We start from the raw sequence: 24583 nt of genomic DNA on the forward strand, positions 1-24583 counted from the left end.
CCGACACGACCCATAAGCCCGTGGGCTAATCGTGTTGTGTCTTGCTAGGGGTCAAGTTGTGGCGACGGGTCGTGCTGGGGGCTGAGCCGTGCTGACAGGTTGTGGCCCATGGGCCACTCACTTTATTAAAAATTTTAATTTTATTTTTTTAAAGTCATTTTGTCTTAAGTTTTTTTTTCTTTATTAAATAAAATATCTTTTTGTTACTTTAAACACCTCTAATACTTATACTTTGTATTTTTTATATTTATATTTATTAAGTTTATAATTGTAAAATTTATAAAAATGTTAGTTTTTTGTTTTTAAAGATGGTAAAAAGTGATATTTAAAGGGTCAAGTGGGCCGACACGATGGCATGGTGGGCTATTTCCTTAGGCCTAGCATGACCCACTCCTTTGGGCCATGCCAGCCTGACCTGCTATAGTAATTGGGCCGTGTTGGCCCTGCCCGGTCTTTTGGCATGTTGGGCCATAGGCCAAAATGGGCGGCCTGGCCCATTGGGCTTCTTTCCATAAAAATACCCTCAATTAAGCTAACTCATTTAAAACTACCTATAGGTGCTCTCAGTTGGAGATTATTCAACACAAGCACAATATCATGAAACCTAATGCCACATGTTAATTGGACCTTCTTGTGAAATACTTAAAGCTCCCAAAACCCATTAGCATGCAAAATTGTAGCATTAAGAGCTCAATAATGACCGTCTTAAGTCAAAATGGATCTCACCATTAAGTGCTTGAGATACCCTCAAAGGGGCCACTAAACTTCAACTTCTAAGTATTAAAGCATGACATTCTAACTAAAAATGACTAGGTCCAACTTACCAGCTGATTAAAGCATTAATCACCAAAAATTAAAGTATCATTTCAAGGGCAAAAGGGAGTTCCTAAAGATAGAACCAAATTTAAGAGAAAAAACATAGCATTGAAACCTAAGATTCAAATCCAACTGTGCATGAAACCAAAGGAAAGGAGTTTAAAACATTACAAAACAACTAAAATGTGCAAAATAGTAGGCGTGGAAAAAGCTTGAGCTGCAACAAGGTTTTCTTCCCCCAAAGCTCTCCAAAGGAAGAAGAAGAGGCAGATGAACAGTTGCAAAATGACTTTTTGTAGGTTCTCCAGTCATGGTCTAAGTAGTATACCATGTGGAGACATCAATCATGCTCTAACTCTTCAGCATTTTTCCTTGTTTTTTTGCCAATCTTTCCTAATTTTTTCTGATAGGCAAATGAAGTCAAATTCTTCTGAAAATTGGTGAGATTGATATTCAATTCTAGAATTTAACAAAATTTATTTAAGCATATTTGAAGATATCTAACCCCCTCAACCAAACTAAAACTTTTTATTGGTAGGAATAGGACTACACATTGATCTTCATGGGAGATTGATTCTTCAGCTCCACTCATACCCTACTCTTGCATTTCAAATGACCCAAGAGGTTCCCAAAATCATAATTATTTATGAAATAGCTGTAAGCATCAACAACTAGTGGAAAAATATGAGAGAACTGAGCATACACAAGGTAGCATGCAATTGAATACCTGGGGAGCACTTTTAATGCGAAAATCAAGGTTAAGATGTGATATTTGCCATTATTGCCATGCAATATATGGCATTAATAACCTTAATTTGTAATTAAACTGTAATGTTTTGGCTTCTGATTTATATTTTAAATGCCGGAGTTGCTTTATTTATTAATTTTAATTTTTGGGTAAAAAAATGTTTTGAGACAAGTTATGCTTTTTGGTTTTGTTTTTGTGCAGACTATCTGGTGACCAAGTGTGGTGTGCTTATGATGTCGCTATTTGTTTTCTTCACAACCACAATGTCGGTTTCATTTACATTAAGAGAGACACAAACCCGCATGCTAAAGTTTACAGGTTTGCTTTATTTCATTTTCAATTTAGGACATGTACCATGGTGCAAGCAACATAAAATGTATGCATCCATTAAATACTATTTTTGAGTATATGGGTGATGGCTAGTTGGATGAAAATGTTCATGATTTGAACTGTAGTTAAATCTGTTAGATTGCATGTCAGAACTCATAAGAGAGTTGGCAGGTGATTAGGGCCATCCAGGATGATGTAAAGCTCGGTTCTTTTGTCGTCCAGTACATGGTCTGGACTGATGTATGATCCATAGGTTACACACAAAGAGCAATGTCATCAGTTCTTTTCTTTCTCTGTGTGATTGTGTCTCATTTTCTCAATTATTGCAGTGCAGCTTCAACACCATGCTAGACATCGGCTTCCAACATTCCAGTTGATCTTTGTACACGTGATTGAATCCCTTGTCTTTGTACCAGTAAGCATACATCTTATTTTGTTAATCCATTGTTGGTGGAGTGTACATATTCTACTTAACGAGTGTTGGAGTTTGATATATATTGTGAGCTAAATCCTAACAGTTTAAGGCCTAGTTTGGCAATTGTTTTTTGAAAACAATTTTCTGTTCTTCAGAATAAAAAAACAAGAAAACATGTTTGACAAATGAAAAATAGAAAACAATTATCTGTTCTTAAAAACAAAAAATAATGTATTTTCAAAGACATTGTGTTGTCATTTTAAGTTGTTTTCACTTTTTTTTTAGGTATGTTTTACAAAATAATTATATAAATATGGAAAATGATTAAAAATAAAACACTACTTTTAAAACGTAGAAAACAGGTTAAAAACCCTTAAAGTTCTCAAACAGACTTTTGTTTTATAAAACATCAGAGAACAGATTTGGAAAACTGTTCTTCAAAATTGTTTTTGAGACCACTTCCTAAACAGAGCCTAAGTTCTTAAGAAAATTAGTTGTGGAACATGGTATCGGATCTTAGGTTAACTAAAGGTGTTGAGTTCAAGTCTTTTCCAATTATTCATCTATCTAGTTATTTGTGATTACACAAATGCGATTTGTCTGCCTCTAGTACAGTCTATGCCTCCCGTAGCATTATGCGACTGCATGTGGGGGAGGGGGAAGGGTGGTTGGGGAGTATGATATGAAAAATGTGTGCGTGTGCTTTTTTTTTTTTTTCCTTTTTGAAGGAGGAGAGGGGTTGGAGCATGATGTATATTGTTGAGCCAAAATCCTAGAAGGTCAAGCTTTTAGGAAAATTGATTATCTAATTATTTATTATTGTCATTTTCTTCCATACGAATTGTTGTGCCTTTCTGTTTTTTTTTTGTTTCTCCTTGTATATTATCCTCTATGATTATCGCTGTTGATTGATAAAATTGTGTGTTGCATTCTGCAGATAATGATTGGTATCTTATTTTTTCTCTTTGAATTTTATGATGATCAACTATTGGCATTCATGGTCTTAATTCTCGTCTGGTTGTGTGAGCTATTTACACTGATCAGGTCTCTCTCTCTTTCTCTCTCTATGATATATGTTTATATATATATATATATATATTATGTATGTTTGTGTATGTGTATATGTATATACACACGCATAAATATTATATATCTGTTTGTATTTTTATATAAGTCTCCTACTAATATTATTATACTTGGCATTTGCTTGCAGTGTCCGCACTCCTATATCGATGAAGTTCTTTCCTCGCTTCTTTTTGCTCTATTTTCTGGTTTTCCACATCTATTTCTTTTCTTATGCTTATGGTAGGGCCTTATAATTACTGTTTCTTATTTAGCTAGAATTTATATGTTTCATATTAATTCCCTGCTCCACTTATTTTTCAGGTTTTTCATACTTGGCTCTCTCTGCAACAGCAGCATTTATGCAGCATCTCATCCTATACTTCTGGAACAGATTTGAGGTAACATGATTTCTCAGACCTAGCAAAATTCACTAAAGCATAATTTGTTGCTTATTCCATAATATCATCTCATATCTCACATTTTAGCTTTTAGGCATTGCATTCTTGATTCTTGATGTATCATTACACCCAAACTAGTCATCCAAATAAGCTTGTAATTTCATGTTGGTGAAAAAAGATTAATAAGGGTGCTATATACATTGAATTGCTGTAAAATAAGCAACAAGCATGCAACCTTGTCAGGGAAATATGATCTACTTGGTTTTAACATGGAGTGTGGGACATCTCATACTTAACTTTGTATCTTGTCTTTGCTTCTCTATTTTTTGTCCACCTAAGACCAACTTTCTGTGGACAGTAGGTGTATTTTGTTGAATTTGTACTAATGAATTAGTTCCACACTGCAATACACCTAGTTGTTTTGGCTTTATTTGGAAATTATTTTCCAAAGTAGTTGTAAAAAACAATTTTTGAGAATAGTTTTTTAAAAAAACTGTTTTATGATGTTTTGTAAAATAAGAGTTTGCTTAGGAACTTGAAATGTTCTTAACCTGTTTTCTATGTTTTTAAATGTGTTTTAAAAATAAATTTTATATTTAGTGTTTTATTTTTAATTATTCATTATATTTGTATAATTATTTTTTAAAATAGTCTTTGAGAAAACAAGTAAAAATAATTGAAAACCACTAAAAAATATTATCTGAGAATACCATGTTTTCTGTTTATAAAAATACAAAACTGTTTCGTTTTTTTTTGTTACCAAACATGTTTTCTTATTTTTTTTGTTCTGGAGAACAAAAAACCGTTTTAAAAAAATTGCCAACAGGGCCCTAACTTCCATATGCATGGCTTGTCATATTTAACTGCAGAATACATATATAGTTGTATCCTTAGAATAGAGGAATCTTATGAAGATCATTACTTACTCTCCTGTTGCCCGTATGAACTAGTGACTCTGTCAAACAAAGAGGCTTTTGAATTGAAACCACCCTCTGCAAGAGTTGTCTGAGTCTAAGGTGGTGTTTGTTTTTTTGGCTTTTTGCTGAAAGTAATTTTGTTTTAGAATTTAGGTTGTTTGTTTTTCTACTTTTTCATGACTTATTATAAACTTTTTACTAAATAGAAAAAGCCAAAATATGTAGCTTTTTTATAAATAAAAAAAATAACATATTGGTTTTTTTTTTTACTTTTTAATACTTAATAGAAATAAAATACTAAAAAAACAAACAACCTAATATTTAATACTATTAAGCATTAAGGTTCTATTTAGAATTAAGTAAAAAAACAAACACCACCTAAGAATCGGGTTTTAAACTTATTTAGAGGGGAAACCAATGAATTGTGTTTTGATTGAGAGATGCTCAATTTCCTTTAAACCCTAAATTTTTGTTGAAGGAGAAAATTCTGATGCTGAATCTTAACTCAATGTATACTTCCCTATATTATTTAGTTTTGGCTGTGGCGGGAGAATATCTCTTTATGCCTGAAATTTCATTTCTCTTGAAGATAATTACCCTCAAAATCAACAACGCCATTGGGACTTGTTTTCCAGTTTGAGAGTGAAACTTGTTCAATACATAGGATCATAGCTACAACCAAACCAGAATATTTGTGGCACAACCTAGTCTAGTTTGTGTCAGCGTCGGAATTTGGTTTATGCTAAAAATTGAGCTCTATCACATCCCAATGTTGCATTTGTCTCAGGTCCCTGCTCTACAACGGTTTATGCAAAATCGACGTTCGCAACTTCAGCCACACCCAGACTTCCACATTACCTCCTCCACTATCCTTGCCTCGACTTTACATATCACAAGATTAAACACGAGGAACCCAGGTCCAGTTAACACAGAGGTTATGCCAGGACCTGGTTTGAGACCTGGCCCTGATCCAGCAATGCCAGCAAATGGTGCAGCAGGAGCTCCCGGATTATATCAAGAAGGGTCAGAAAATGACAACCTAAGTAGAGGAGGCAATCTCCAGATTCCAGGACAACCAGAGCTCCGACAGGCAGAAACTGGTGCCAACCCTGGGACCATGAACTCTTTCAGCTCTCTATTGCTATGGATCTTAGGGGGTGCTTCTTCTGAAGGCCTCAACTCATTTCTTTCAATATTTAGAGATGTGAGAGACCAGGGGCAAGTTTATGCCGAATCCCCACAACGCGAGAACCGTGCAACTCAGAATCTTCGATAGTGTGGGGGAAAACATAAGATATGAAAACTGGTTAATGCTTGTCCTCTTTATGTATGTAAAAATCTTGGACAACATTGCACAGGTGTACTAAACATACTTGTTTACATAGAAAACACTTTGTGAAATATTCAACAGGGGTCACCCCCTCTTCACTTACCCATGAAAATGAAGGTGGTGGTAGAAAAAGGAAAGGCACAGAAAAGGGAAAAAAGGGTCAAAAATCGAGGGTTTGATGTTGAGACCAGATATGTTTTAAGAAGAATTCCATTACTAAGGTATGATATATTGAAGAGGTGGTATTTCATTTTGTTTAGACTTTGTGTTATTGTAATGGTAGTACTTGCATTTTTTGGAAGACATACAGGAATAGAAGTTCACGGGGTTAAGGTATTGAGTGAAGAAAGGGCCTTCTCTTCAAGGGTTCACTGCCTAACCATTGGAGTTGAGTCTTAGCTTACCCATCTCAAGTTGTTGGAAAATTCTAGGTGATGTTTGGTTCTTGAAAAATTTAGGGAAAAATGTGAGAGAAAGAAAAGAATTTTTATTTTTATTTTTATTTTTTTTAAAGCAGTAAATTATTTTTAGAGAAGATTATTTATGATGGAGGTTCCATGTCTTTAATCCTTGGTTTTGAAAAGTAATATAATCAAATTTGATTCTTAAACATTTCATTGTGAGATTTTGACGTGGTCTCTCATAAGAAAGAAAAAGAAAAAGGGAAAGCGGTATAGTCTTTCTTTGAAAATCTTTTATAGTAAATCCGCTTTTTCTCAAGAACGATTATGGAAATTGTGAAGAAAAACTTTAGATTTAAATTTGAAATAAAATTTGTATTTGAAGTTTTAAAAATTTCCCCTTTTTATGTTTTAAAAATATTTTAAAAGCCCATTTGAAAGTGCTGAAAGTGGTTTTAGAAATTAGAAAAATATAGCATATTAGAAACATAAAAAGCTGCTTTTAAAATATATGTATTTAAAAAAAAACTATAAATAAAAAGCATAAAAAACACAAGGGTTTCAAATAAAATGATTGTAGATTCTTTCTAATATATTTGATTCAAATCATAAACAATAAACTAACAAAAAAAAAAAAAAAAAAAAAAAAAAAAAAGAAGGAAAAAGTAAGTGAAGATTCTCTACCATGTGTCATTCTCTTATTCCCCTTTTCAGCTCACTACAGTGATTCCCCAATGGCCAATCCTGAGGCGACATATGACCCTTTAAGAGCCTTCCACCTGGCAAAAGTAATACATGCAAAATGCACCCCAAAATGGGGGTCTACAAATATGCCCCTCTTCGGTAGAGTTCACGAGTGCAAAGAATATGAACACTGAATTGAAGAAAGTGTGAATAGTGAGTGGAGTGAAGTGAACTCTACCGAAGAACAAAGGAGACCCCCAAAGGACACTAGCAAAACATGAACTCGCTCAAGCCAACAAGAGGACACAAAGGCCCTAATCCTCGAAGAAAGACATATCTCAAAGTGCCTCAGAAGCCACACGAAGGATCCAAACTCCATCTAAGACGTCTCCAAAAGTGACTCGAAGGTGAATGTCAAAGATGAGTAACGGTCGAACCACCTTGGAATATAGGAAAAAATGCGTCCAAAGGGAACGACTATATGTGTACTACATAAGAACGATAAGCATGGGGCGCCTAACAACATAACCGAAATATGTGCCATGAACTCAAAGGGAGCATAAAGTGTGGCTCAAGGCCGAACAAACTCAACTAAGTAGGTGTGGCTTGAAGCTGAATAAGACTCAACTCAACTAACAAGATGAATGACCGATCGATATAGGTGCGGTCCCGAAAAACTCAACCTCGTACTGACATGCCCAACTCGAACTGAGTACAAATTGACATGAAGATGACCGATTGATATACGTGCTGTCTCAAAAAATTTAACCTTGTTCTGACATGAAAAATGATAGATCGATATAGGTGCGGTCCCGAAAAACTCAAACTCAAAATGGAAAGAAAAATGACCGATTGATATAGGATCTTGACTCAAACTGACACGAAAAATGATCGATCGATATAGGTGCGGCCTCGAAAACTCAAACTGATATGGAAGATGATCGATCGATATAGGTGCAGTCCTAACTCAAACTAAACACAAACTGATAGGAAGATGATCGATCGATATAGGTGTGGCCCCAAAAACGCAAACTCACACAAAAGATGACCGATTGATATAGGTGTGGTCTCAAGACTCAAGTAGAACTGAACTCTAACTGACATAGTAGATGACCGATCGATATAGGTGTGGTCTTGAAAAAAACTCAAACTGACCGGAAGATGATTGATCAATATAGGTGCGGTCCCAAAAACTTAAACTGAACTCATAAGATGAATGACCGATCGATATAAGTGAGGTCTCAAAAACTCAAACTCAAACTAACAAGACGATGATTAATTGATATAGGTGTGGTATCAAAAACTCAAACTCAAACTGACAAGACGATGGCCGATCGATATAGGTGCGACCCCGAAAACTCAAACTCAAACTGATAAGACAATGACCGATCGATATAGGTGCGGTCCCAAAAACTCAAACTGAACTCACAAGATGAATGACTGATCGATATAGGTGCGGTCTCAAAAACTCAAACTCAAACTGTACTCAAACTAACATAGTAGATGATCAATCAATATAGGTGCGGTCCTGAAAAACTCAAACTAAATTGAAACTGAAAGGAAGATGGCTGATCGATATAGGTGTGGCCCCAAAAACTCAAACTAACACGAAAATGATAGGAAGATGGTCAGTCGATATAGGTGCGACCCTAACTCAAAAACTAAACCTCAAACTGATAAGACAATAACCGATTGATATAGGTGCGGTCCCAACTCGATTTGAACTGACAAGACAATGACCGATCAATATAGGTGTGGTCTAAAAAAACTCAAACTCAAACTGACAGGAAGATGACCGATCAATATAGGTGCGACCCCGAAAACTCAAATTGACAAGACAATGAATGATTGATTGATATAGATACAGTCTCAAAAACTCAAACTCAAACTCAAACTGATAAGACGATGACCGATCGATATAGGTGCGACCCCAAATACTCAAACTGAAGTCAAACTGATAAGGCAATGAATGATCGATCGATATGGGTGTGGTCCCGAAAACTCAAACTAATACTGACAAGATGAATGACCGATCGATATAGGTGCGACCCCAAAACTTAAATAGAACACAAACTAATAAGAAGATGACCGATCAATATAGGTGCAGTCCCGAAAAACTCAAACTGAATTGAAACTAATAGGAAGATGGCCGATCGATATAGATGTGACTCCAAAAACTCAAATTTAAACTGACAAGACAACGACCGATCAATATAGGTGCGGTCCCAAAACTCAAGCAGAACTGACAAGATAGGATGAATGACCAATCGATATAGGTGCGGTGCCAAATCGAACTAAATAAAAACTAACAAGATAAATGACTGATTGATATAGGTGCGGTCCCAAAAACTCAACTCAAACTGAATTGACAAGATAATGAGATGACCGATCGATATAGGTGCGACCTCAAAAACTTAAACTAACACGAAAATGACCGATCAATATAGGTGCGGTCCTAAAAAACTCAAATTGAATTGACAAGATAAGAAGATGGCCGATCAATATAGGTGTGACCTCGAAAACTCAAACTAACACGAAAATGGCCGATCGATATAGGTGCGATCCCCAACTTAAAAATTCAAAATCAAACTGATAGGAAGATGACCAATCGATATAAGTGCGATCCCGAAAAACTCAAACTGAACTGACAAGACAAGAAGATGACCAATCGATATAGGTGCGACATCGAAAACTCAAACTGACATGAAAATGATTGATCGATATAGGTGTGGCCTCGAAAAACTCACTAAACTGACCTAATAGAAAGAGGGTCGATCGATATAGGTGCGACCCTGACTCAAATTGAACTGACAAGACAATGAATGACCGATTGATATAGATGCGGTCCCGAAAACTCAAACTCATACTGACAAGATGAATAACTGATTAATATAGGTGTGGTCCTACAAACTCAAACTCAAATTGTCATGAGTTCTTGATTCAGTTGCTTTCAATGCCGACATTAATATATCTAAATGAGAGTTGGAGGCCACCAGATAGAGGCCAGACGAGTCTATTTCTTCATTTGTCAGTCGTTGGAGGGCAAAAGTGGCTAGCATGACAGATCGGCCTAAGGAGCAAGATAAGATTGATATGGTTCTTTGGAACCTACAACTGAGGTTTGCCAGGCACTTTGTGGGCATCCCATTTTAGGATCTTAAGAGTTTAGTTCATGCAACTTTTAGTGTTGATGAGGCAATTGATCGAGGATTATGGACAGATACTGCTCCTTCCCCTAACAGTAAGAGGAAGAAGCCAGTTGGATCATCTAGTAGATTTGGAGAGGTTGACACTATTAGCTATCAGCATCAGAGGCCTGCACATCACTCATTTTATAGGCCTCCTACAGTTAGAGCTCATTTATCTCATCCATAGTATTAGTATTAGCCGGTTTATGTTCAACAACCTTACAATGCTCAGACTAGCATGCGGCCATGACCACCACATCCTAGAGCCATTACTCCCCCACCACCTAGACCATATGTACAGAGGCCCGTGAGACAGTTCACTCCATTGGGCATGACTTTGATTAAAGCTTTTGAGAAGCTCAAAGACGCTGGTTTGATAGTTCCTTTGGCACCACCCCTCTTGCCGCATCATATCCTTCCTCATTTCTACTCACATGAGCATTACTTATATCATCAAGTTTAGGGGCATGATATTGAGCGTTGTGTGACACTTCATTATGCAGTACAAGACTTGATTGATTTAGGGTTGGTTAACTTGTCTAGGCCAAGTGTGACCACCAATCCCCTGCCTACGCATTCTACATGTGCAGTTCCCCCTTCTCCTAGTCTTTAGTAGATTGATTTGAATATTGGTGTTACTGATGACATATGGTATTTTGGCATATTTTAGGTTGAGGACTTGGTTCAGTCGACATGGGTACATCACTTTGCAACAGTTCAACTCATAGCACTTTTCATTTTGATCATGGTCATCATCAAAGTCATTTATGTTTTTGTTGAGTCTAGTTTTTAGTTCATCAAAGTTATTTTTGTTTTGTTGAGTCCAGTTTTGGTTTAGAGTCGTTGTTTATGGTTCATGTTGAGAGTCCAATCGTTTTTAGTATTTTGTCGCTTCACACATGGTGTACTAATTGGTTCTTTTAGTGATATGATCTTTTTATTATGAGTATGTGTCATTCTCTTGCCCATGAGTATGTTTTACATATCTTGTGTTAATGTGTGTTATGCTTTCGATATGAGGCATCTTTTCACTTATACATTGTGATCACTGTGGCTTGACCTATCATGGAGGATATCGCGCCTATTGACCTAGGACTAGGAGATCGATCTAGGGAGTTCGAGACTATGACCCGTTTCATCTTCTAATCAGAGCAATAGCATATCCATATCCATACCATGACTTTGTAGACTTGATGACCTACCCATTTTGAGCTTGACATGACACTACCCCTTGGTATCATTATACTACCTTACCATCCTTATTCGCCTTTGTATACTACAGTACCATTGCCTATTCTTTCCATTATTTCCTTGATCTGACCAAGTAGAGTTCGAGATGGTTAGACCTAAGGTGAGCTTTGCATGATGATAGATGGATCACGATGAGAGAGTGGTTTGATTGCTTGATGATATTGCTAAGGCAGAGGGGTTGTCATGGAGTATCCAGATCTGAGCCATTGTACATGACTTCAGAGACTTGGGATGACTAGAGATGGTGATTTTATGAGACGATGGTGAGTGGCATGTGATGATAGAGTGAGGTGATTGTTAGAGAACATTGATGATTATCACAAAGCATCAGTAGGAGCTTTCACACAATTTCAAAGGAATTGCCATAGTTGTGTTTGATAGATGCCAGTCTTTAGTATTGGCTATGTGAGATCTTGAAAGCACGATGTTCGAGGTTGTGGTCAAGGGATGGTGGGCCATCATTTTAGGAGCTTATTTACCATGTCACCCTCGCATATAGAGTCACCCATTGCTAGCCCTTTGAGCCTCACACGAGTACCATAACATTTTCTTTCATCACCTTATTTACCTATTACACCGGGTTGGGGACCCTATAATGCTTACATGCTTTGATTAGATACCTCATGAGTTCTAGAGCTGACAGACATTCAGGCCTCATCTCACATACTTGTGATATTTTCCACTTTGACATCATTTCATCACTATTTTTTGACATCACATATCACCATTTGTTATATTCATCATCTTTCTTTTCCCTCATCATTACTTACACGATACTATCATTCTTTCACCTTGAGTGACGGTCTTTCACATATTGCTATATGGAGGACAGTCACCTCTTTTCCATCTATTTTACCTCATGGGTAGTGGTTCAAAGATCTTATTTTAAGGGGTTGTCTTGTCAGTGAGGATTCATGTTACGTCAGTACATGGGGAGAGTTTGTTCATGTGATTGTATTTTCATGGGAGGTCATTCATTATTGATCAGAGTGTGCGCAAAAAAAAAAAAAAAATAAAAAATAGTGCATTCTTCATTATGTCATTCTCCATTGGGCATGTGTATGGACGTGCCAATTTGCTTCATTGAGTTTATGTGTTAGAGAGAGTTCGTATGGGAGCTTCTTTTTGAGATTTCATCTTGGTAATATATTTTGGATGAGAGTATGAGTCGCCTATTCAATTTTTGTGAGAGGCGAGCAGCCTTTTTTTTATAGGATTTCTGGATCTTTGCCCTATCCATCATTCCATCCATTTCTGATGTGACTTATCTCCATGCTTTGATGCAGGTTGACCATTACTCACTTTTTTTTTTTATCTCTTTGCCTTCTTTTATCTTTATCTTATTCCCTCATTTCATCCTACCTAATCTGATTTCTTTATTTTCTCATCCTATTTGATGTTTAAGCAAGAATAACATGTGGGGATCCTTAGGTCTGCAACTCATGATGTTTTCTATGCATTGCATCTCATGCATGAGGGGTATGAGGATTATATCGTTAGGATCTTTGAGCCTAGTTTCCTTTCGTTTCTTTCACCCTATTACCTTAGCCTACGTTACGTCCCATGTCTTAAGACCACCCTAAGGTTGTGACTTCACACACTCACACATGGGCAATACTTGAGATTGGTTGGAGATTATTTCTTATAGCATGATGGATGAGGAACTATGATATGATTTACACTGGGGCATACCTATCTTATTAGTGATGGATTTTAAGAGGTGATGTGATTTACGCTGGGGCATACCTCGCTCATCGATGATAGTTTCTTTAAGGATGATACCTTGCACTGGGGTATAGTTAGTTCGCTTCTTCACTTGGATTATGATGGATTGGGAGTTGTGGGATGACCCTACACTGGGGCATAGCCATATCAGAGAACACTTTTATTGGAGATGCAGTCACTTTACTCGATATTATGCATTGAGATACACTCTACTCATCGATGGTTGATTTTTGAGATGATGGTTTATTTTGAGACACAATTGCTTAAGAGATTGTGTATGGTAGACATAGCCACTCTATTATTTCTTATAGAGCATGAAGTGATTAGGGTCTGTTGAGGTTATATTGGTATATTCATTTTCAGCATCGAGAGATGAGATTGACCTTATTATAATGACACATGCTGAGACATAGCCCTCTCATTGGTGATGGACTTTGATTTATCTTGGAGCATAGACACTTCAGATGGTTTATACTAGGGTGTAGCCACTTCATTCACATTCATAAAGCCCGGGGATTCTGATTCATATGGATTATGTTGAGATGTTTCCATTTTTGGCACCAGGAGTGGAGATTGATTGATTTGTTGACGTACGCTAGGCATGATCTTTCTTAGCAATTGTTGACTTGGATACATTACTTTATACTGGGGCATAGTCGGGATGGATAGCAATTTTCATTGGAGCATAGCCTCCTTATCAAATCCTTTACATAGGGGCATATCCATCTTTTGGAGAGAGATCAGATTGATTCTTTACATTGGAGCATCTGATGAGTGGTACAGAGATCATTGGATTGTTTCATGTTGTCCTCATTGCATACTTGAGCATAGCCACCTTGTTGGATGTTTTGACATCGAGACTTGACTTTTTGTTTATGATTTTGGCTTTTGATGGATCATGGGCTATTGACACCTTGGGTTTAGTCTTTTCAACATACTTGGATGATCTCAGATACCTGCCTACCTTTCTTTTCGTACTCAGACATTTCACTCTTGATATTTTCATGCTTTCTATCTTACCGAATCTTGATCATTACCTTATTTTATCCCACACATCTCACCATGACACATGATCTCACACCCCTCTCTCGATTAAGGGAAGATGTAGATCAGTCCTCGATTTCCTTGGTTGTGCTTTCATACATATTGTGGACTTTAGGTTCAACATTTTCCATGATGGCAGGGCCTGACAGATTGTTGATTTATTAGTGATGATGCTTTCATTTTGACTATTGGAACGTTGAGTGTTGATTTGTTTGCTCTTGCATTTTGAGCATTGGTCATCATTGTTTTTATTCATTAGTTAGTTTTGTTTTGTCAGCATGGTATCACGATACATGGTCCTGTTTGGCATTACCTATTTGAGGTTGGACATTTTGATTACATGATGGATGAGCATATTTCAAAGTACAGTATTTTTGAGGCATTTTATATCTCTGTTTGTTCACTGTCACATATTGGGGCATACCCTCTTCTTTGAGAGCACCAGACCTTTCAGCAGACTCTTATTCACCTTTTGATCTAGTTGTTGACCCCTGCGAGTTGCATACTGGGGCATACCCTCATTCATTGAGATCATTAGACCTTTCATAAGCTTCACATCCTTATGAGTTGTCGTACTGAGGCATATCCCCTCTGGTCGAGTTCGGTTGCATTGTCATATTAGTTATCCTTTGGCTTTGGGCCACTTGATCAGATCATCGTCAGAACAGTTCCATGTCAGTTTGAGTTTTTGGGACTGTACCTATATCGATTGGTCATCTTCTGTGTTAGTTTGAGTTTTCGGGACCGCACCTATATCAATCGATCATCTTCCATTTCAGTTTGAGCTTGTGTTTTCAAGACCGCATCTTTATTGATCGGTCATCGTCTTATCAGTTTGAGTTTGCATTTTTTGGGCCGCACCTATATCGATTGGCTATCTTCCTATCAGTTTGAGTTTTTCAGGACCGCACTTATATCAATCGGTCATCGTCATGTCAGTTTGAGTATGAGTTTTTGGGATTGCACCTATATAGATCGGTCATTCATCTTGTCAGTTCAGTTTGAGTTTTTCGAGGTCGTACCTATATCGATCGGTCATATGTCTTGTCAGTTTGAGTTCAGTTTGAGTTTTTGAGATCACAGCTATATCGATCAGTCATTCATCTTGTCAGTATGAGTTTGAGTTTTTGGGACCACACTTATATCGATTGGTCATTCATCTTGTCAGTATGAGTTTGAGTTTTCGAGACCACACATATATCAATTGGTCATTCATTGTCTTGTCAATTCAGTTTGAGTCAGGGCTGCACCTATATCGATTGACCATCTTCCTATCAGGTCAGTTCAGTGAGTTTTTCAGGGCCGCACCTATATCGATCAATCATTTTGGTGTCAGTTTGAGTTTTCGAGGCCGCACCTATATCGATCGACCATCTTCTTGTCTTGACAGTTCAGTTTGAGTTTTTTCAGGACCACACCTATATTGATTGGTCATTTTCGTGTTTGTTTGAGTTTTCGAGGTCGCACCTATATCGATCGACCATTTTCTTGTCTTGTCAATTTAGTTTGAATTTTTCGGGACCGTACCTATATTAATCGGTTATCTTCGTGTCAGTTTGAGTTTGAGTTTTCGAGTTGGGGACCGCACCTATATCGTAGGTCATTTTTGTGTTAGTTTGAGTTTTCGAGGTCGCACTTATATTGATTGACCATCTTCTTGTTTTGTCAGTTCAGTTTGAGTTTTTCGGGACTGCATTTGTATCAATCGGTCATTTTCATGTCAGTTTGAGTTTTCATGGCCTAACCTATATCGATTGACCATCTCATTGTCTTATTAGTTCAGTTTGAGTTGAGTTTTTGGGATTGCACCTATATTGATCGATCATTGTCTTGTCAGTTTGAGTTTGAGTTTTTGGGGTCACACCTATATTGATCGACCATCTTCCTATCAGTTTTAGTTCAGTTTGAGTTTTTCGGGACCGCACCTATATTGATCAGTTATCTTCCTATCGGTTTGTGTTTGATTTGAGTTTTAGGGCCGCACCTATATCGATCGGTCATTCATTTTATCAGTATCAGTTTGAGTTTTCGAGACCGCACCTATATCGATCGGTAATTCATTGCCTTGTCAGTTTGATTTCAGTTTGAGTATTTGGGGCCGCACTTATACCATTAGTTATTCATTCATCGTCTTGTCAGTTTGAGTTTGAGTCTCAGGACCATACCTATATTGATCGGTCATCGTCTTGTCAGTTTAAGTTTGAGTTTTTGAGACCACACCTATATCAATTGGTCATTAATTGTCTTTTAAGTTTGAGTTTTCGAGGCCACACCTATATTGATCGGCCATCTTCCTATAAGTTTGAGTTTTTCGGGATCGCACCTATATTGATCGATCATTGTCTTGTCAGTTTAGTTCGAGTTGGGACCACACCTATATTGATTGATCATTGTCTTATCAGTTTGAGGTTGAGTTTTCGAGTTGGGGTCGCACCTATATCGATCGACCATCTTCCTATCATTTTTATGTCAGTTTGAGTTTTTAGGGCCACACCATATCGATCGGCCATCTTCCTATCAATTTTAGTTTAGTTTGAGTTTTTCGGGACTGCATTTATATTGATCGGTCATCTACTATGTCAGTTTGAGTTTGAGTTTTTGAGACCGCACCTATATCGATCCGTCATTCATCTTGTGAGTTCAATTTGAGTTTTTGGGACCACACCTATATCGATTGGTCATTGTCTTGTCAGTTTGAGTTTGAGTTTTGGGGGTCGTAGCTATATCGATTGGCCATTGTCTTGTTAGTTTGAGTTTGAGTTTTTGAGACCACACTTATATCGATCGATCATGGTCTTGTCAGTTTGAGTTTAAGTTTTTGAGACCGTACCAATATCGATTAGTCATTCATCTTGTGAGTTCAGTTTGAGTTTTTGAGACCGCACCGATTACTACTCAAAAAGAGCATATTTTAGATAATAATTCTCATGAGTTTCACGTCTTTTGAGTAGTAATTATGCCTAAAACACTCAATTAGCATGTTGTTGTCCTTGCAAGAGTTACTAACAAGTTTTATGAAGTTTTGAAGTCATTTCAAGGTATGATTTTGATAAATTGGTGACAAAAGAGATGAATCAAATTGAAGAAAACAAATAAAGTTGATGATGATCGAAATGCATAATGAAAGAAGCAATGCAATCGGTTTGGATTGGGATTTGGAGCTTAATTAAAGGTGGTGGAGATGGATTAAAAATAAAGAAATGGGAGAAATTGCAAGGAGGAGTCGAAAAAACATGTTTTTCAATTTCGCATGACCATGCAAAATTTTCGCATAGTCATGCGAAATGAAACAGAATAGACTTGGCTGCAGCACATAAGGGAAATGTGAAAAGTGATTTCACATGACCATGCGAAACACTCCAGCAAGACGAAAATGCAGCTAATGGACTTTCCACTTTGCACCATCATGCGAAATTGCTAGGGGCTCATGCGACAATGCATTTTCTCCAGATTCCTTGATGAAGAAGCCTCCGGAAGACCTCTTAGATGATGCCAAGTGTCCACTTGACCTTGGCCTATAAATAGAAACGTGATTGACTCATTTGGAAACTTTTGATACATTTTCTAATTGTAGAACTTTTCATACTTCTTCTCTCTATATAATTCTTCACTTTCCTTCAATTTCTCTTACTTTCTCGGTAGCCAAACATGTCTTGTGAGATCAAATCTCCAAGCATGAGTGGCTAAATCTTGTTTTTCGTGGAGGAGGGAGGATGATCTATGGTGAATTAGAGAATTGAGCTTGAATTGCAAAGGTAATTTGATCCAATTGATTGATTAATTGAAATTTGGGGATTTTTCTCTTCACATTGTCTTGGATGATTACTACAATGCAAGCTAGGTAGATTCATCAAATTCTTAATGCTAGATTTGATGAGATTGAATAGTTGCATTATGTGAATCAACGGAAGATAATTTAAGATGAATTGAATATATGATTCAAATTGATCTATTGGATTAGATTACTTAATTTGAAAAGAAATTAGATCTAGACCTAAAGCTAAATAAAAAATTAGTTTAGATGAAAATTTAGGTTTTCAATCTAACTTGATGAAAATTAGATCTCAACACCTATTCACCATGGAAATTGCTCTCTAGAAAATCCTAACTCCGAGAATCTCACCTCTTATTAATTTTCTTCTCTTTTACACTTCATTTTCCTCTCAATTTGAATACATTGTTATTTTGGAATTTTATCATGCATTTTCAAATCAATTTCATTTGATCACAATCATTTCTTATCATCTCATTCAAGCCTTAATTACCAAGAATAATCCATCCTTGTGGACGATACCTAAAAACCACTATACTACAGTAGTTTGTACTAAAACCACTTTTTGATCGGGTACAAATTGCTATAGAATAGTGAATTAGGTTATAAATTTTGTTTTGATCCAATAAACGACAAAATCCGAGTGATCACGCACCTATATTGATCGACAATCTTCCTGTTAGTTTGAGTTTTTTTTTTTTTGGACCGCACTTATATCGATCTGTCATTCATCTTGTCAATTGAGTTTAAGTTGAGATTGTACCTATATCGATCGATCATTTTTCGTGTGAGTTTACGTTTTTGGGGCCGCACCTATATTGATCGACCATCTTCCTATCAGTTTGTGTTCAGTTTGAGTTATGATTGCACCTATATCGATCGATCATCTTTCTTGTCAGTTTTGAGTTTTCAAGGCAGCACATATATTGATCGACCATCTTCCTGTCAGTTAGAGTTTGAGTTTTTGGGACCACACCTATATCGATCGGTCATCTTCCGTGTCAATTTGATTTTTTGAGGCCGCACTTATATCGATCGATCATTTTTCGTGTTAGTTTGAGTCAGGACAACACCTATATCGACAGGTCATTTTTCTTGTCAGTTTGAGTTTGAGTTTTTCGGGACCACACCTATATTGAGCAGTCATCTTCTTTGTCAGTTTGAGTTTTCAGGACCGCACCTATATCGATCGGTCATTTTCCATGTCAGTTTGAGTTTGAGTTTTTCGAGATCGCACCTATATCGATCAGTTATCTTCATGTCAGTTTGTGTTCAGTTCGAGTTGGAACCACACCTATATCAATCAGTCATTTTTCATGTCAGTACGAGGTTGAGTTTTTCGGGACCGCACCTATGTCGATCAATCATTCATCTTGTTAATTGAGTTGAGTCTTATTCGGTTTCGAGCCACGCCTACCTAGTTGAGTCTGTTCGGCCTTGAGCCACACTTTATCCTCCCTTTGAGTTCATGGCACATATTTTGGTTATGTTGTTAGACGCCCCATGCTTATTGTTCTCATGTAGTACACGTATAGTCGTTTCATTTGGACACATTTTTTCCGGTACTCTAAGGTGGTTCGACCGTTACTCATATTTGACATTCACCTTCGAGTCACTTTTGGAGACGTCTTAGAGGGAGTCTGGATTCTTCGTGTGGCTTTTGAGGCACTTTGAGATATTATTTCTTTGAGGATTAGGGCCTTTGTGTCCTATTGTTAGCCTGAGCAAGTTCGTGTTTTACTAGTGTCCCTTTGGGGGTCTCATTTGTTTTTCGGTAGAGTTCACTTCACTCCACTCACTATTCACACTTTCTTTTCACTTCAGTGTTTACATTCCTTGCACTCGTGAGCTCTACCAAAGAGGGGCATATTTGTAGACCCCCATTTTGGGGTGCATTTTGCAGGTATTATTTTTACTAGGTGGAAGGCTCTTTGAGGGCCATATGTCCCCTCAAGATTGGCCATTGGGGAATCACTGTAGTGAGTTGAAAGGGGAATAAGAGAATGACGTGTATGTGGAGAATATTCAAAAAACGGTTTTGAAGATTTGAGGGCTGCATGTCGTTACAGACAGAGGAGCGTGTTTTTTTGGTGATAGCTTGGGGCAGGAAGAAAAAAAAGGAAGCAGGGGAAAGGAAAGTGAGCAGGCTGGGGAAAACCGGAGAGAGTATTGACAGAGAAAAGGCAGCTTGAGAGAGAACCAGGGAGTAGCTTGGGCAACAGGATTTCTTGAGAGAGAAAGAGAGAACAAGAGGGGAAGTGAGAGACTAGGGTGAGCTGAGTTTGAAAACCATGGAAGACAGCTTGAGGAAAGAAGCTAGTGTCTTGTCGGTCTTGGAGTAAAAAAAAAGGTGAGAAACTGACTAAGCTTTGAGAAACCTAGAGACGATTTGGGAAGCCTTTGAGGCACAGTCGCAGGCTCCTGTAATAGGTCATTGTCTCTCTCCACCAAGTAAGGAACGAGTTATTAATGATAATCATCTAGATTTGAATGACCTAGAGGTACACAGAACAACTCCTAGGTTATCATCTTCTAGACATAGAGAAAACTCAAACTCTAGTTCTACCATCTCTCGAGGGGCTTGGCATGGGAAATTCAGCAGAGGGAGTGTGAAGTCACTCCGAAGCTTGCGATTGACAACAAAGCTTGTGACTTTCATAGATTTTCCAAGGTTGATGCAGAATCAAGCAAAGAGTTGGAACAATGGAATGAAATGCTAAGAAATGATGCAGTTAAATCAAACCAAGTCCAGCAAAAGTGATGTTGAGACACAGTGCAGACTGAGTAGTTCTTCTCGTTTGAGTGTTAAAGCTGTAATGAATGTTCATTTGCCCAACTGTCTGCTGCTTATTCTATATTCTGGGAAGGAATTCTTGATTCCAATAAGTCTAGAAATCATTCCTGGATATTCTAAGAGCCTTGTGGAGACGTGGCTGAGGTTCCTCGGTATTGATTACTCTGATGCTTCAGTTTCGGTTGAGGACCTGGAGCATCATGCCGACTGCTACAAGATTAAGCACTCTGGTGCTGCAAGGATGTTTTACCTTTTCTTTGAATTGCAAGACAATAGGAAGAACCTTGTTGTCATTTGGTTGATTGGATGACTAGGGCATAGTAGTGAATTGGCTGTATTTTATGAAAATAGGCTTTTCACTATTGCTAAAAACTTGTCGCTCTTATGGATTGAGTTTAGTTGGGACAAGGCTTTCTTTGAGGAGCACTCCCTGTTTGTAGACAATGACTTCTATGTAATCGGAGAATCATATGCTAGGCACTATATTCTTGCTTTTGCTGCTCGAGTTCATCGTGGAAACAAAGCTAATGAAGGAATTCACATGAATCTTAAGGGATTTGGAATTGGTAATGGGCTTACTAATCCTCAAATCTAGTACAAGGCATATACGGGTTATGCATTAGACATGGGGATAATTGAAAAATCTGATTATGACCGTGTTTACATGGTGCTTCCGGTGTGTGAAATGGCAATAAGGCTTTGTGGCACCTTTGGGACCCATTCTCTCTTTCTAGCATGGCATATATGGCCACTTTTGGTGGGCCACTCTTAAAATCTACGTGCCTCACCTCTATATTTTCATGCATGCTTTAAAAAAAACCGATTTTAAAAAAAATCTTGTTTTCAAATGATTTTAGTTCTTAAATTTTTCTCTCTTGATTTTAAATAAATCCAAATTTAATAAATCAATTCCAACCATTTTTCCACTAGGCATGCATATTTTATTTTATTTTTTAAATTTTATTATTATTATTATTATTTAAACTTTTTTAAAATTTTAAAATTTTATATTATTATTATTATTTATTTTTATTTTTATTCTTATTTTTATTTATTCCTTGATTTTAAATATTTTCCTTTTTTTTTGTTTGTAATAAAATTGGTTGCCATTTTCTTTTCAGCAAACAACTTTCGTATTTTCTTTGATTTTTTAAAATGTTTTGAAATAAGCATGAATTTAATTCTGTAATAAAATTCATGGGATTAATTCATGAAAAAGTAAATCGGGTTTTGACGGGGCCCAACATGTGTGATTTTCTCATTGATTGATTGATTGCCATGCTTGATCAATTTGCTTTGTGACACGCATGCGACTGTTCTGTGTTCATTCACTAACCTTTGTTTTTTTTTCATGAAGCAATCAGGTCGCTACTCAAGTACATTCTCTGCCTTTCTTGTTCATTTGATTGTTTTGAGATTGATATTCTTTTGGTATTCATGTTTGATCAATTAATTGCCACACTTGCTTCATCGTACTTAGTAAAGACCCATTTTAGGGGCTTAGAGGGGTGCGATGGTCTTTACCGTACCTTCCAATAAGTAACCTGACCCCCGAGCCCATATTCGATTTTTCACAAACCATCTTTTCCAAATAAGGAGTCACATTTAGGGTTTTCTTTCTTATTTTGTTTACCTTTCAAGAATAAAACAAAAATAAGTGGTGACTCCAAGTCATTTTCTAAAAAATAAATAATTTTTCAAATAAAAAGCGAGTTCGCCATCGAGTGGAAGCACATGAGCCGAAATGCGGGGTCCACAGTAAGTTTTTCCATATTCATGTAAACATAATTATAAAGTAGGAACCCTCTAAAAATAATTCAAGTTTTACATACTCACCGATCAAAGATAGTACTTAGGATGGTCAAAAGTAGTACTTATATCTATTGTTTTAAAAACCAGACCAGACCGATTGATTTGATTGTCGATCGGCCCAATCGTCGGTCGGTGAAATTTCTAGTTCGATCCATCCTTTTGGGCTGGTGACCTATTGAACCGACCTTGAACCATTGGAATTGATGGTTGGACTGGTGAATCGGATGAACTGGTTGATTTGTAGTGAACTGAACGGTTCACTACATGTTTTTTTTTTTTTTTTCATGAGAGAAAGATAGTGAGATAGTGGAATGGGATGATTGCTAACCGACGATTAGCAGTCATGCTCGAGTTGCTATCGACGGTGAGATGGCAGCTAGTTAGGGTAGGCGCCACCATGTAGGTATGGTGAGAGAAAGGGGGATTACACGTAAGTATGGTGAGAGAGAGAGGGAAAGAGGTCACGCTCAAGTCGGTGAGATGGCCGCTAGTTAGGGTAGGCGCCACCATGTAGGTATGGTGAGAGAAAGGGGGATTACACGTAAGTATGGTGAGAGAGAGAGGGAAAGAGGTCACACTCAAGTCGGTGAGATGGCCTGCTACTGTTGGCGGTGAGATGGTCGTTGGTTAGGGTAGGTGTTATTGCGCAAGTATGGTGAGAGAGAGAGAGAGAGAGAAAGAAAAAATGGAGTGGCTGGTGATGAGAAGAAAGGGTTTTAGGGTTTTGTTTTTTAAATGAATAGTGGAGATTAAGTATGAAAATGAAGGTTAGATGGTTCTCAAACAAATGGGTATAAATAAACTTAAAAATTGGTTTTTTTTTAAATACATTTATATTTAATTTTATTATTTAATATATTAAATATAAAATAAAATATTATTAATTTTTTTAATTATATATATATATATATATATATATATATATATATATATATATATATATATATATATATATATATATATATATATATATATATAATTTTTTTATAAATATTGTTTAATTTTAAGAATATATAAATTATATATTTATGATGTTACCGGTTTGATCGCGGTTCAACTATCGGTTCGACTAATGAATCGTGAATCGATAATTTTTTTAGTTCAATGACCAGTCCGATTATGAAAACATTGCTTATATCATTAAAAGGTGGTACTACCTCTCATATTCTTATTTTTTTTTTATTTTTACTTATCTCTATTTGATTCAAAATAATAGAGGTATTTAATGAAATTTCAAACTTATGGTGGTTAGGTGTATTTAACCTAAACGAGGTGAGTGAACCCTTTTATGTAAATTTAAAGGTTCTACAAAGTACTTTTTTAAGGGAAAAAAACCTTAATTTCAGATTTAGTTTCAAAGAATTTGGCAATATGGTGCTTTTGGTCTATCATCCATGTGGCTTTCAATGTAGGCCACAAAGCTATGCACTCTTGAATTTATTAGTTCCTAAAAGTGGGTTTTGTGGGAACCTGTGGATGATTATCCATATTAATAATGTAAATATTTTTTTGACTCTCTATAAAAGAGGGAGACTTAATAATGAGATGATATTTAAGTACATGAGAGCATTTTAGTTTCTTCTTCTTATGATTCTTTTATTCGATAACAAATTTATCAACACCATCTTTTATTTTTTTGTAGTTCAATCCAAAATGCATAACAATAAGACTTTTTACTAATTACTTCCTGATTCAAATAGAGTACAAAAGTAAAGAAGACTTAGTTTATTGTCTTCTTATTATTTATAATAAGGTGTTGTGAACAAACCAAAAGATATATGAAAATATTGTATTATTATGCGTAACTAGAAGCTATGTAGCTATTATTATTCATAACTAGAAGTTATGAAAAAGTTAGAAGCTATGTAACTATTATTATTCAAAACTAGAGTT

The 24583-nt window shown here is 36.6% G+C and overlaps 1 protein-coding gene across 1 annotated transcript in view; it reads left to right on the forward strand.

Moving 5' to 3' along the window:
• LOC117926603 (membralin-like protein At1g60995) overlaps positions 1-6278 on the forward strand; it is a 32097-nt gene extending 25819 nt beyond the window's left edge. The window contains exons 9-14 of the mRNA XM_034845757.1: positions 1766-1882; positions 2224-2309; positions 3247-3353; positions 3523-3614; positions 3696-3772; positions 5477-6278. Coding sequence (XP_034701648.1) covers positions 1766-1882; positions 2224-2309; positions 3247-3353; positions 3523-3614; positions 3696-3772; positions 5477-5965 — 968 coding nt within the window. The 3' untranslated portion in view covers positions 5966-6278. The remainder of the gene's footprint in view (positions 1-1765; positions 1883-2223; positions 2310-3246; positions 3354-3522; positions 3615-3695; positions 3773-5476) is intronic.
• The last annotated feature ends 18305 nt before the right edge of the window (positions 6279-24583 follow it).

This window comes from Vitis riparia, chromosome 12, assembly GCF_004353265.1.
Source record: "Vitis riparia cultivar Riparia Gloire de Montpellier isolate 1030 chromosome 12, EGFV_Vit.rip_1.0, whole genome shotgun sequence".
NCBI classification, from domain to species: Eukaryota; Viridiplantae; Streptophyta; class Magnoliopsida; order Vitales; family Vitaceae; genus Vitis; species Vitis riparia.